The sequence below is a fragment of the Apis mellifera genome, linkage group LG1 (assembly GCF_003254395.2).
Source record: "Apis mellifera strain DH4 linkage group LG1, Amel_HAv3.1, whole genome shotgun sequence".
NCBI lineage: Eukaryota > Metazoa > Arthropoda > Insecta > Hymenoptera > Apidae > Apis > Apis mellifera.
Window position 1 is genome coordinate 16,453,464 of NC_037638.1, and position 12,435 is coordinate 16,465,898.

The window sequence follows — 12,435 nt, forward strand, 5'->3', positions numbered from 1 at the left end:
ATAAAGAATCTGTTATTTTCCCGTAAAATTAGCTAGCTTACGATGTCTCGTTCATAGGCATCGTTACGAGACAAGATAAAAATCGTAGAAATTTTTTCGCGAAAAGACTCACGTTGACTTTGGCGAGATACAACTCCAACTCCTTGTAAGGATCCATCTCCGATTTAGTTGGGATCACCATCTTCCCACTTTCATCACCACTTTCCACTATTCTCAACTGATTCACTGTTTTCGAGCTGGGCAAACCCGAAGCGACACCTCCTTTCGAGCCATCGACGCGCAACCCGCCGCTGTCCTGCATGGTCTCCATGCTCTCCGCCGTCACCTCGATCTCACGCGCATTTTCTTCCGCACCTGAAACAAAGATTGACTCAACCATCAGTGGCGTTATTTAAACGAGTCTTGAAGACGAATAAGAAAAGACACATCGATACGCGACTTTCAATTTGCGGGTCATCGTGGGTTATCCGGGAAACTGGGTATCGGTGGCGCCAGTGTATTAAGCATAACGTTATCATAATTACGTCGATATCTTCTGTCCTATATCTTCGCCATAGCCGATTTATTCTCTGCTAACTTTTTACGACAAATGTTATTGAATATAATGTCGAGGATAAATATTCGAATGTTCGCGAAACAAAATCTTCGAGTCGAGCCGATTTATAAGCCTTTCTTCGATAGATAGATCCCCTCCCTTTTGATTCGTATTTGCTCTTCGAAATGGGCCGTGATTAATATCATCATAATATCGCCGAGGGTACGAATCAACGCTCGAAACGATGAGAGGAGGGGGGAACAAAAGGAGAGGAAGCTGGTGGTGGTTACCTAGAGGCAAAAGGATTATAATTAGCCCTAGTAGTGTGACTCACGGACTAGCCACGGGGCTCGTGTGGCGGCTCGTATAATCCCGGCTTGTCAAACACTTGAAAAGGGTAAAATGGCCACCTGCGCTGTTATGATTGCATTTGGATAAATTTAGCAGAACCGTTCGCCGTTAGTCACCGGGGCTAATTATATTTTCGCAGATTAGCCTGCCCGCCGAAACGCGAGAAGGCTAATCTGAAATTACCTCCGCGGTTTCCACCCCTTTGCACTCTCCCCCTTCTCTCGTTTCCCACTCCGCTTTACTATTTAGACTGACCATTAAACGCAACCATTTCGCTGCTCCTCTTCTGCTCGCTCCGACAATCGAGTTTCGTAACACGAGTTTCGATCCACGAAGAAACTACAGCGGTACAGCGTGGATTTCATAATTATTTTGAAACCGTTTCGCTCGTGTCAAGTCACGTTGGTTTTTTTTTTTTCTCTTTTGGTTGGCTCTCTCTGTGTTGTGAAATAAATTGGTTTGAAACAATTGTTACTTTGTCGATCGCCGATGAATACAGTATTATCAGAATTGTATGTTTATAAGAAACTCGACTCTTAACGAACGAACTTAGAAATAGGTAGGCAGATACGCGGCACGCACATCGAGAATTTGTTACCGGTTAGACACAACAATGTCCGATTTCATTCGATCGTGTTACGCGAATTTAATCCACAAGCGGATCGCTTTTGATATTCCATACCCGAATCGAAGATAGTAAAATGTCGTGTTTTTACGATCAAAATTTAATTATAAATCGTGAAGGATAAAGTAGAAAGTGGAACCCGTTGTCGCGGCAACTCTATCTATCTATCTTTTCATCCGAAACGCGACGATATTAGGCGATGGATGGATAATTATCAGGGTTGAGCGTTCGTTTCGCAAAGTTCAACGGATCTCTATCGTTCGGTGGCCTGAATCACGATCGAATCACGATCTATCGGTGAGATCGTGTGCGTCGATTGTGCCGAGTCAAGTGGGATATACTTATAGGACATGATACGACTGCCGTTTCATTCAGCGAGGCCAGTCCAACAATATAAAGTCATGCATGAGAACACGAGTCGGTCCGCGAGGCGCGCAGACGTAATATTAGAAAATCGCCGGATGTCTGGATCGCAACAACCTGTCGGCACCCAATATGTCAGGTGATTTCACAGGTGAATGATGATGCTCGCGCAACGTCACACCGATTTCACGAGAAACTCGGCGGTAATCTGGTCCAACGCGTAACAAAATCTGCTTTCAACCGAGATGAAAAGAAATAATATGAATAAATATGAAAGTTACGAAGATACGTTTATATACGTATTAGGTAATTCGAGATTTATAAGAGTGTTATTGACACGAGGCGGCTAATTATGTATGCGCTTTGAATTTTTTCATCGGATGAAATTAATTAATTTGATTTAAAAAAAAAAATCACACTTGGCGCAAGCTCGAACAGTGAATTGCGATATCAATTATTACCGTTATTAATAATTTTGTTTTACGTAATTCATTACACAAGTGTGTAGATTGTAACGGATTGTATATATGGATTTTGTGATATGGAAAAAAAAGATTTTTGCGATCGACTGTACGCGCGAAGATTAATCGATTAAAATCGTTTCGTTTATTCAGAGAATTTTCTTCCCCTCTTCTAATACAATATTCGCGATAATTATCGAGCATGAACTTGGCGAAAATCTTTAGCAACGATAAAGATGTTAACAACACCTATAAAAACATCTATTTACCTTTGCCGATGGATGTGAATGGCACGAAATCGATTTATTATTATAAAAATCCGCGTAAAATTGAGACGCGCGGAATAAAGAATCGAATTACATACATAAATTACATTTTCCACCGGATAATTCGCACTCTTGTGACGAAAAAGGAAAAAAGCAGCATCTCGTTTACTCTGCTCCGTAGTAAAATATAATCGATTCGAACGTTTGATCAAGGATTGCTCGGCAGCGATCAAAGATAGCGGTAATAATATATCCTAGAAAGTGGTGGTAAGTGAAACATAAGAGAAAATAATTCTGCGATGCCGCGCGTACATTATAAACGTGAAAACTTCGTCGTATCGTCATTCCATCCGCGTAAAATTGAGACATTGAATCATGGCTAATTAAAAATACGTGTAGATAATTAAACGAGCCGACACAACGTGACTGCGTACACGTTTCTAGTAGTATCTACGCATCGTTGAGAGGCAGACCACGTTCGAGTCGATTCCGCAAAACACCGATTAGCCATGCATTCGCCTTTGTGTATATGTGTCTGTCGGGTCCTGTGCGACGCCCTGTTAACTACATGTGACCGCCGGTAACACAACATATTTAATTAATTTTTATGCAACCATCTAAACACACGTTCAAATGCCAAGTCCGCCTGCTTTCTTAGATCTTGTTTCTCGATCGACGTTGATTTATTAGGGGGAATACGATTAGTGGTGTCTCGCTTCTAATATACGCACGTGTATATATTTTTCGAGGAAAATAAAAAAAGGAAGGGGGATATAAAAATAAGATAAATAAATAAATAAATAAAAAGAATTGGAAATTGAAATCTTTGTCCGTTTCCCCCGGTTTCGGGCGCCACTTTGGCGCTGTTTCTGCCAGACATTTGCTACTAACTAACACAAGCCATTCGTTGTGACGATGTTGGCCGTCCAGGTGTGAAGTCTCGCGGGATCCATGCAAATTACCCAGCAGTAATTTCTAACCGACACGGGGGACACGCGTCTCGAGGCCGTTTTAATCGAGTCTGATCAACCGGCCGTGGTCGAGAATGGCATTCGGCATCGGGGTGAGGTATCGATGCATCGGTATCGAAACTATTTGCCAAGCATTCGGACGCCCCTCGCCTCTCTGTCGCGAGCCACGAATTCCCACGTCCCACGCCGTCTCGGTGACAGGCGGTTTGTCGAATGGAATTTCACTTGTCGACCGCGTTCTCTCGCGGGAAGAGAGAAGGAGAGAAAGAGAGAGAGAGGTTGATTGGAAGGAATTAAGAGGAATCGTTGGATAACGATTAAGATGATTAATGATCGTTTCGTTCTCATCTAATAATTTTCTTGTACAGTTGTCTTTGATCATTTTCAACATTTTTCCATGTTTTTCGAATCGAAATTAAAGATCCGAACGGAATTCAATTGCAAATTTTATCAATTTTATACATTGAGATGCGAGTAACGGTTTATTATTTTTTATTATATGTGGCCGGCCAATTCTCTCGATATGAATATCTAATTGAGAACGTTTGAAGTTGGTACGAATCATCAATACATTGACATACATCGACGCAGTGCATTGTCCCAATAACTATTTGATCCAATTTTCTTTTAACGGCTTCGAAAGAAGTTGTACGAATTTCATGCATTTGTTTTTGACGAAGAAATTTTCTAAGATTGAATGTACTTTTTAATATTTCGAAATAATTCTATCATTATTTTGAATATATTATTTTAGGTCAAAGTAAGAATTATTTTTCAATCGATTTTTCTTGTATGAAATATAATAATTGACTTCTAATCTTGACGCGACAAATTAGAAGATAAGAAATATTATTCCACTTTTATCCGCTCAAATATCAATTTATACAGATAGATAGAAAGTGTTTTGATTATGCGAATATATACTAATTGGTAGAATGGAAACAGGTCTAATATTGTTGTCATATTCTAAACAGCCCGAAGAACGAACGAGTTTGTGATCACCTGGATTTGCTTGTATATGTACAAGCTTACACTTCTCGCGAAAGATCGAGTACGGATGATTCGATCGATTTTATTTCTAGACGCAGGAAAAAATTCGTAAAGAGGAGAAAAGAGTGTCACGTTTGAAGAATGTCGAATAAAGATACGATTCATTATGGTAATTGCCATAAAACTTGCTAAGCGTTCTTTTAACGACACCATTCGAAATTTTCCTGCTGTAAATTTTAATTATACTTTCGTTTCACTTTACGATCACCTGTTACCACGAAGAAATTCTCTCAACTTCTATCATCTACAATTTTTTCCCCCCCTTCCTCGAACGCGTACAATGCATAAATTTATATATTTAAACAAAGAGAAGGAGAAACAAGAGAGGAGAAGGGAGAGAAAGGAGAAATTGTTGCGATTTATCCGCACAATTTCCAAAACAATTTCAAACACACGAATTCAGAATTCCATTCCAGGAATGGAGAATATTTCCAAGAGCGTTGCATACAAAAAGCGTACCCAATAAACGGGAATAAATTTTTTTCTACATCTACAAGATGTCGGAGGAAAAATCCACGACAAAATACTTCCTCCCCGAGTTTGAATGCGAAATATTACTTGCTCGCCGTAATTCCATTCGCGATACCTCTATCAAAGCTATTTAAATAGGCGTTCATTGCTGACCTATCGCCGGCCACAAATTCCCACGTCCTACGCCGACATTGTCAAGCGGACACCGGCGGTAATTTCGCCGGCAATTCCTCCGGACCGTGCAGGTAACGCGGAACAACCATCTCTCTCTCTCTCTCTCTCTTTCTCTTTGCCTCGACAAAGGATCTCGCGGATCGCGGTTCGTTAACGGCCGACAGACACGGATCGTTTGTGTCGCCAGGCAAGAATCTTTGTAAACGGGTTTAAAAACTCGAGCATTCCAAGCGCATTAATAAACGGTCTACACGTGTCCCTGCCGAATAAACGCTATCGTTTCGTTTAAATATCGCTCTGATTTTACTCGAATATTTTCTCGATTTTTTGATGCGAAAATTTTTCCAACTAAAATTGAATTCATTTATATCACGTATTATTAGATACATTTGGAGCATCCTTTTAATTCTTCTAATATTTATTCGTTCCTTATTCAACACGTGAATCAATGTGAATGAATAAAATAATAGGTGAATTATATTAATCCATTCTAGAAAATGAATACAAGAGGACCAGACATTCCTAACTAATATTCTCTACCTATTATCAATAAAATCGAATTATTAAATGCGCGAAAATAGCGATAATCGCGTGGAAATCATCTGGAAAATCAATTACGGGACGCGCTCAAAATTCCTCTCGACTCGTTTACGACACATCGAAGTATTTATTAATCGCGCGTCGAATTTTAAGGATCGGATAAACACGGTATATATCCTTTTTCCTTCTCGGCAAAGCTCGACGCGCGGCTCGTAACGCTTTGGAAACGTGGCATTACATTAAGGACAGTTCCCTCTGTAACGGAATCGATAATAATATCCGTACAGGACAGACGCGTGGATACGTGCTCTCTATTATTAGCAACGCGACACCGCGTATTATCCAGCGTTCTTTCGGTCCAAAGATACCGCGGGCGCCTGCGAACTTTTTTTCGCTTGCGCAAATAGTTTCGGCGCGGCGCATAAATCGGCCAAAACGCATTCCTCCTCTTTTTCCTCCTCTCCCGTCAATTGCTTTTGTTGCAAGCGAGTTTTTCCGACATCTGCCTCTCCCGTTTGATCTCTCGACGCCCGAAATAGTTTGCTTCCTCTTCGACGTTCGCCCTCTCGAGTTTCGTTATTGATCGACGACGATGGAATTTCGAGAAATGATGATTAAAGATCGAAACGAGATATATAAGTTTCATTTTTTCATCGGATTAAACGATCTCGATACTTGATAACTAACATCAACTCGAGCGCAAAAATCAATGTCACCGGCTGGAAAAATTACGTTTCTAATCAGACAAGTTCTAACAACTATTTATAATTGATAAATAAAATTCCACTTCTATCTAATTTCCATTAGCGCTCTATTTAAATCTTACCCAACCAGCGCCAATTTTTAATCAGACACCGTTGCAATCAACCAATAAATAAAATTCCATCCCCATTAGCATGATCCAATCTGAAATCAAACCTATATAAATATAAAGTTTAAAAAAATCAATGTCACGAAAAATCGGGAAATACTTTCCGCGTTCCATCCGAGAACGAATCATCGGCACGATCCGTAAACATTAAAAGGAAAATATCCCAACGACGAGAGCCGCGTTAATGACGGCGCAAAGGGGGAAAAACGTGTGGAAACAGGATCATAATGAAGCGCCGTAGACAAGGCATAGAGAAGAATAACTCTCTCCCTCTCCTCGAGGGAAGCTTCGCTCCACGCGACGAAATACGCGAAGCTTGTAAGCCGTGGAACCGCCGAAGCTGCTCTCTTATCGGTCGGATTTACGATTTCGATTAGCATGTGGCCAGCGTGGCCGCCTTCCTGGTGGCGTGGAGGCACTAAAAACAATTATCGCCCGATATATTCGCCGGCGAGGAAGAGACTTGGCGCGAGTAACGTCTCGTTTCAGTCCGGTTTCGAGAGAGGCGTTTCAAGCTCCCAAGGGACCCAGCCTTCCGTGCCACGCATTGTGTGCAGTTTATCTTTGCGGCCGGTGAGGCCACCAGGAAAGCCTCGACAAGTTACGTAAGGTTAATTGCGGTCGTTCGGCTCCGCCACCCTGCTCCGCGCCTCTCGCCAACCTGCGCGCGCGATGCGTGTCTCGCGTGCGTGCATCGATGCCGATCGTTATCACCGGGGACCTTGCTCGCGAGGACATTGATACTTTACGCAATCGAATCGCGTGAAAACACGGGATTGTTCTTTCTTTTTTTTTTTTTTCCCCTTCTTTTTTCCCGAGTCTCTTTGCGATTACTTTTAAGATTTCTCCATTTTTCGAAGCTAATCTCCATGTTTGATTAAGAAATGCGAACGTTTAATCTAGTTGGTTCGATCTAATTTTAATTATAAGAATTGGTTGTTTGTTCTTTTTATTTTTATGCTTGTTTGTAAATTGATCACGACTAGTTTCGCGTGTTTCATGGATAGTAATATTGATCGAAGTATTTTAGTTTCAATGATTGGTTTAAATATTCGTTTGGATAATGTTTGGAAAAATTATTTCGTGGAATGGGAATATGTTTCGCGTTCCGATATCGATCGTTTTTTAATTCACGGTTCCTCGATTTATTCCGATAATTGGTCGATCCAATCGCTCTTAAGTTATTTCTTCAAATTATTTCGTCGAATAAGCGACTGTTCAAAGCAAAAGGACATAGGACACTATAAAACCAACAGTCAATTGTAATCTTTCTTTCACGAGCAAAGAAATCCTTCGTTACACGGGGTTAAAAGAACAATATCGTGTTATTTTTCCCTCCGCGTGGCACGATTGTATCTCCTGTATGCGTATATAAATATGGAAAAGACGTTTTGTACACTCCTCTCCAGCCTCGCCAGACTATCCTTCCAATAATTTGTTTTGCAAACGAGCCTTAAGGTGTGCGATAAGCATGACTGGTCGATGAAGCTTGTCACGCGGATTCTCGTCCCCTGTGTATCTCGCTTTCCTTGCTCCCTCCACTCTCTCTCTCTCTCCCTCTCCCTCTCCCTCTCTTTCTCTCTCACTTCCGTTTTCTGGCACGCCTTATGTGTACCAACCTGTCGAATCGGTTGCAACTCGACTTGTCCCTTCGGACGGAAGAAACGACCAGGACGGTCATCTCTCCCTGGCCGCAACAGATACCCATCCAACTTTTTTCTCTTTTTTTCTTTTGCGTGGGTGATTGATCGAGGACCCGTACCCGCCGTTTTTGCTTGCTTCTTTCTGTGCCTTATTGTTCGATCGCTTTCGCGTAGACAGGCTCGCGTAAAAGATGCACGAGTTTCGCGATAAAATTATGCACTTCTTGTTCGACATCATTGTTCACGATAATTTAAAGCCTGTTTTCTCTAAGAGGAGAGAGAGAAAGAGAGAGAATCACGTACACACGAAAAAAGATTAAGAAATATCGTGTACCTTTCGATAACTCTTTAATTCTCGAAAAACCGAATCTGATAAAAATAGGAAGGGATATGCGAGTGATATAAAAAAAAATAAATTCGTTCCTCGAATTCATCGATTCGAAAGGAAATAGAGTCATCACGATTAACTAGCATATCGTCACGTTTTATCGAACGTTTCCTCTTTTTTTTTTCTGTCACGCTTCCTGGATGCGAGGAGTTCGAATGAATTTCCAGATCACACCACTGATATTAAGAATCAACACGGTCGGTTCACGTTCTAATCGTGGAAAAGAGTGGGGAGGGATGGATATCTGTATCAAGGGACACGTGGGTTCCAGGAGTATTGCGTAACGCGTTCCTCTCCGAGCGAGAGGGTTAAATAACAACGTCGTGGAATGTCAAAGTCATTTTCGACCGTTTCCATGCGTATTATTGTCACGAATAGCCATTCGCCGGCCAGTGAAACTATCATGATGCAAAGCGTGACACGAAGCAACGAAGTATGACATGCGAGTCATCCTGCGGACGATAAAATTCGATTGCGCGTCAGGCCTGCATGGTTTTCCTCGTTCGAAAGATTAAAAAATTCCACGCGTATCGTATCGTTCATCCTGTTTGCTTCGAGCGATACCTCTCTGAATCTCTGTATATATAAAAAAAAAAAAATATACAATTGAAGAAATCGTTGACACCCTTTCCTCGAACGAGTGTGATCCTTCTCGAGTGAAAAGAAAGAAACGAAATCGATCTCGTTTCGCGACTGGACGCCCGCCAAGGTACCCCCCCACTTTGAGAAAATAACGGAATATCTCGGCTCGAAGAAGCGGAGGCGTCGAGCTCATAATGTCAGCAACACCTTTATGAGTTTAACACTCGTTAAACGTTTGTGTACATTTAGTTGAGTAATGAAAGGTACAACGAGACAGGTAGACAGGCTGCTTCCATCGAGACGACGGCCGCCGAGCCGTTTGTGTGTCTCCTCTTCTGCTTCGTGTAGACGATCACGCGAATCGCTTTAAACTTCAAACAAAAGTGTAATGCCGTGCCTCGAAACAGGCATCGACTCGAGTTCACAATATTACTAAATAATAATTACACGACCTGTTCTAAACGGTTCTCGTATCAAAGCAAACCGGCAAACCGATGTAATTGATGAAGAGCGCGGAAGCAGTTGATCATACACCCAGCTGGATTCTTTTCTATTCGGATCGCCTCTATCTACAATCTCGGCCATAAATTATTCAAATTACGAAACAACCGATAACCGCGACAGCGCAACCGCGTGGCGGGAAAAGATAGGTGGCGGCGAAGGATCGAAAAAGGAAAATCGGAGGGAGAGGAGGGAATTGGAAATAGAGAGGGAAGAGGAATAATCTCCCCGTATCTCTCACGTGCGAAGGATAATCTCGAGGAGAGAATAAGAGGCAATAGTTCCCTCCTCCTCCTCCTCCTCATCGAGTGGAGGATCCTCGATGGCGGGGCCTCGAAACTGGTTTCGGATCGCGGCGACTAATTGGAATTAAATGCACTGCTTCCCTCTAGCCGCCCTTGCTGACGCTCCAATGATAAATGCCGTGATAGCGACAATAATTAGAGGTACACGATATATCCATTCCTAAGCGAAGCTGCGCGCTCAGAGACACCTCGCCGTCACAATCGTACTTCCCAATGCCTAGTTAATCATGCGGTTTCTACGATTCCGACCGGCGTACCTTCTTCTTCGTTTCACGTTAAGATAAACTTCGTTATTACGTGTGCCGCGTGTGCGCGAGTATTGGCCATTCTTCGATGCCGTTACGCCGTCGTCCAACCAGGGAGAGACGTTTCATCCGACGATGATCACGCGATGGGGGACGAATCGGAGGAAAGTTTTTCAACTCGATTCTCCTCGTTTCGGAAGAATCGTGTGGACGAAAAAAGAGATTTGAATTCCTTTTTGATGGGTAAATATGAGGATGTAGATGAGGAAATATATCGAGCCACGTCATCTCATTTTGTGGGATCCGATATAAGAATAATTACGACACGAGACGTCGATTTATAAAGATCTTCCTTTCTCAACCGTGGAAAGTTTTTTAAACAAATAACAAAAAGTTGAATTAAATATTTTTTTAATTCATCATATATCAAAAACGATCTCGAGTAACCTAAGAGGAATACTGCCTCTAACTTGCTACTAATCCCTACACATCGATAAGTTCCGATCTAAATATATTTGTAAATAGAATCAGAACCTGTCCAAATTTACCTTGTTAATAAATTAGAAACGTTGGCAGATTAGAGGGGGGGCCACTCAACCAGAGACCAGACAGAACAAAAACATTGGGATCGTCGAATCAGACGAGCAAAAAATCTCGAGAGTTGGACAGTTGCCAGAAAATAAAATTCAATCTCGGGCGTGATAAGTTTGCACAGAGGGCAGAGAGGGGCGTTAATCGGTGCACTACCTGATCGCGGCTCCCTCGCTGCGGGCTGTTCACGGACCGTGGCCAAGCATACGCGATTTATTTCCGCCGGTGCACCGTAATCATCGCGTCAACTCGAGTAGCACGATCCATAATGCCCACCGGTAATTACCAAGTGTGTTACGAATTGCGACACAACCGTTCCCTCCTCGCGCATTAAAGTGTCGAGCGGTTGGTAGCCGACCTGACCGCGCTTCCACCCGACCGAGTCCTTGCGGCGCGGTTATTCAACGGATAAAGTGGAAGGTGCAGATTAAGAAAGGTCAAGATCAACTTACGCGTAATTCTGGATGGCTGGTTTTTAGAAGCGTTTCTTTTCGCAAATATTCCCGGGGAGAAGGGTTAAACGAGTTGGCCAAGAATAGTAGCTTAGGTCCAAGAGCATATACGATTCTTAACGTCGTCGAGTGATTACCTAGCATCACCGACCTCTCGACAATTCTTTTCCCAGTTTTTTCCTCATTTTTCTGGATATTCCTGGCAGCAAAGAGCTACTCGATAACTGATTTCCTCGACATTCGACAGCCGGACGAATTGTTTTCCTCCTCTTTTATATTTCTCCTTTTGGCACACGCTGTTGGCAAAATATCGAAGGACAACTGAACAGGGATCGAGAATAACCCGGACGTGGAACGAGTTTATAAAGTTTTCTCGTTGTTTGAGAACGGCCCGTTTCCTAGCTTTTCAACATTGTAAGGCTCTTTTTTCTTTTTTTTTTTCTTTTCCTTTTTTTTTTTTTTTTCCACTTTGCCGAGAACAGGATGTAAAAACGGGGAACGCAGCTCGCTGCTACCTTTTTGCCGCGCGTTCAACGGAATCTCTAATAAAGTCTGAGTCACGTTTGTTGGCTACCGCAACAAGAAGTTGGTAAAGCACAAAGAGACTATATACACCGGCGGATGGAACATCTGATCGATCGGTAAAGCGTGACGAGGAATGCTTGAAGGAGAGGATTGTTAATGATCCTGACTCTTACCTAGCCCCCCTTTCCCCTTATTCACCGACTGAGCAATGTCTCGAAGTCATCCGTCTCGGTTCGTAAATATGAGTCAGCCGCTGCCAAGTGGAAAACGGAAATTCGTAACGTTGGCCGAGATCGCGATTATAAAAGCAAGAATAAACTCGTTAACGGACGAGTGGATAATGTCTCGCTCCTTGATTTTCGATCAACAATCAACAACGATCGGTGAATTCGGTGAAACTCGCGGGATTAGCAAAGGTCGAAACGAGCGGAACGGCCGTATCCAAGTAGGTACTTCTCGGATCCACGCCTCGCCAATGCGGCGAGAAAGAGAAAGGAGAGAAGGAGAAGAAGAAGAAGACTGGAA

General features: G+C 42.5%; 1 protein-coding gene across 2 annotated transcripts in view; it reads right to left on the minus strand.

Annotated features, from left to right (window-relative positions):
- The window catches only part of LOC410706 (rho GTPase-activating protein 7), a 312,134-nt gene that overhangs the window by 283,807 nt on the left and 15,892 nt on the right, over nucleotides 1-12,435 (minus strand). For both annotated transcript variants that reach the window (XM_006570860.3, XM_006570861.3), the window contains exon 2: nucleotides 113-354. In XM_006570860.3, coding sequence (XP_006570923.2) covers nucleotides 113-310 — 198 coding nt within the window. In that variant the 5' untranslated portion in view covers nucleotides 311-354. The remainder of the gene's footprint in view (nucleotides 1-112; nucleotides 355-12,435) is intronic.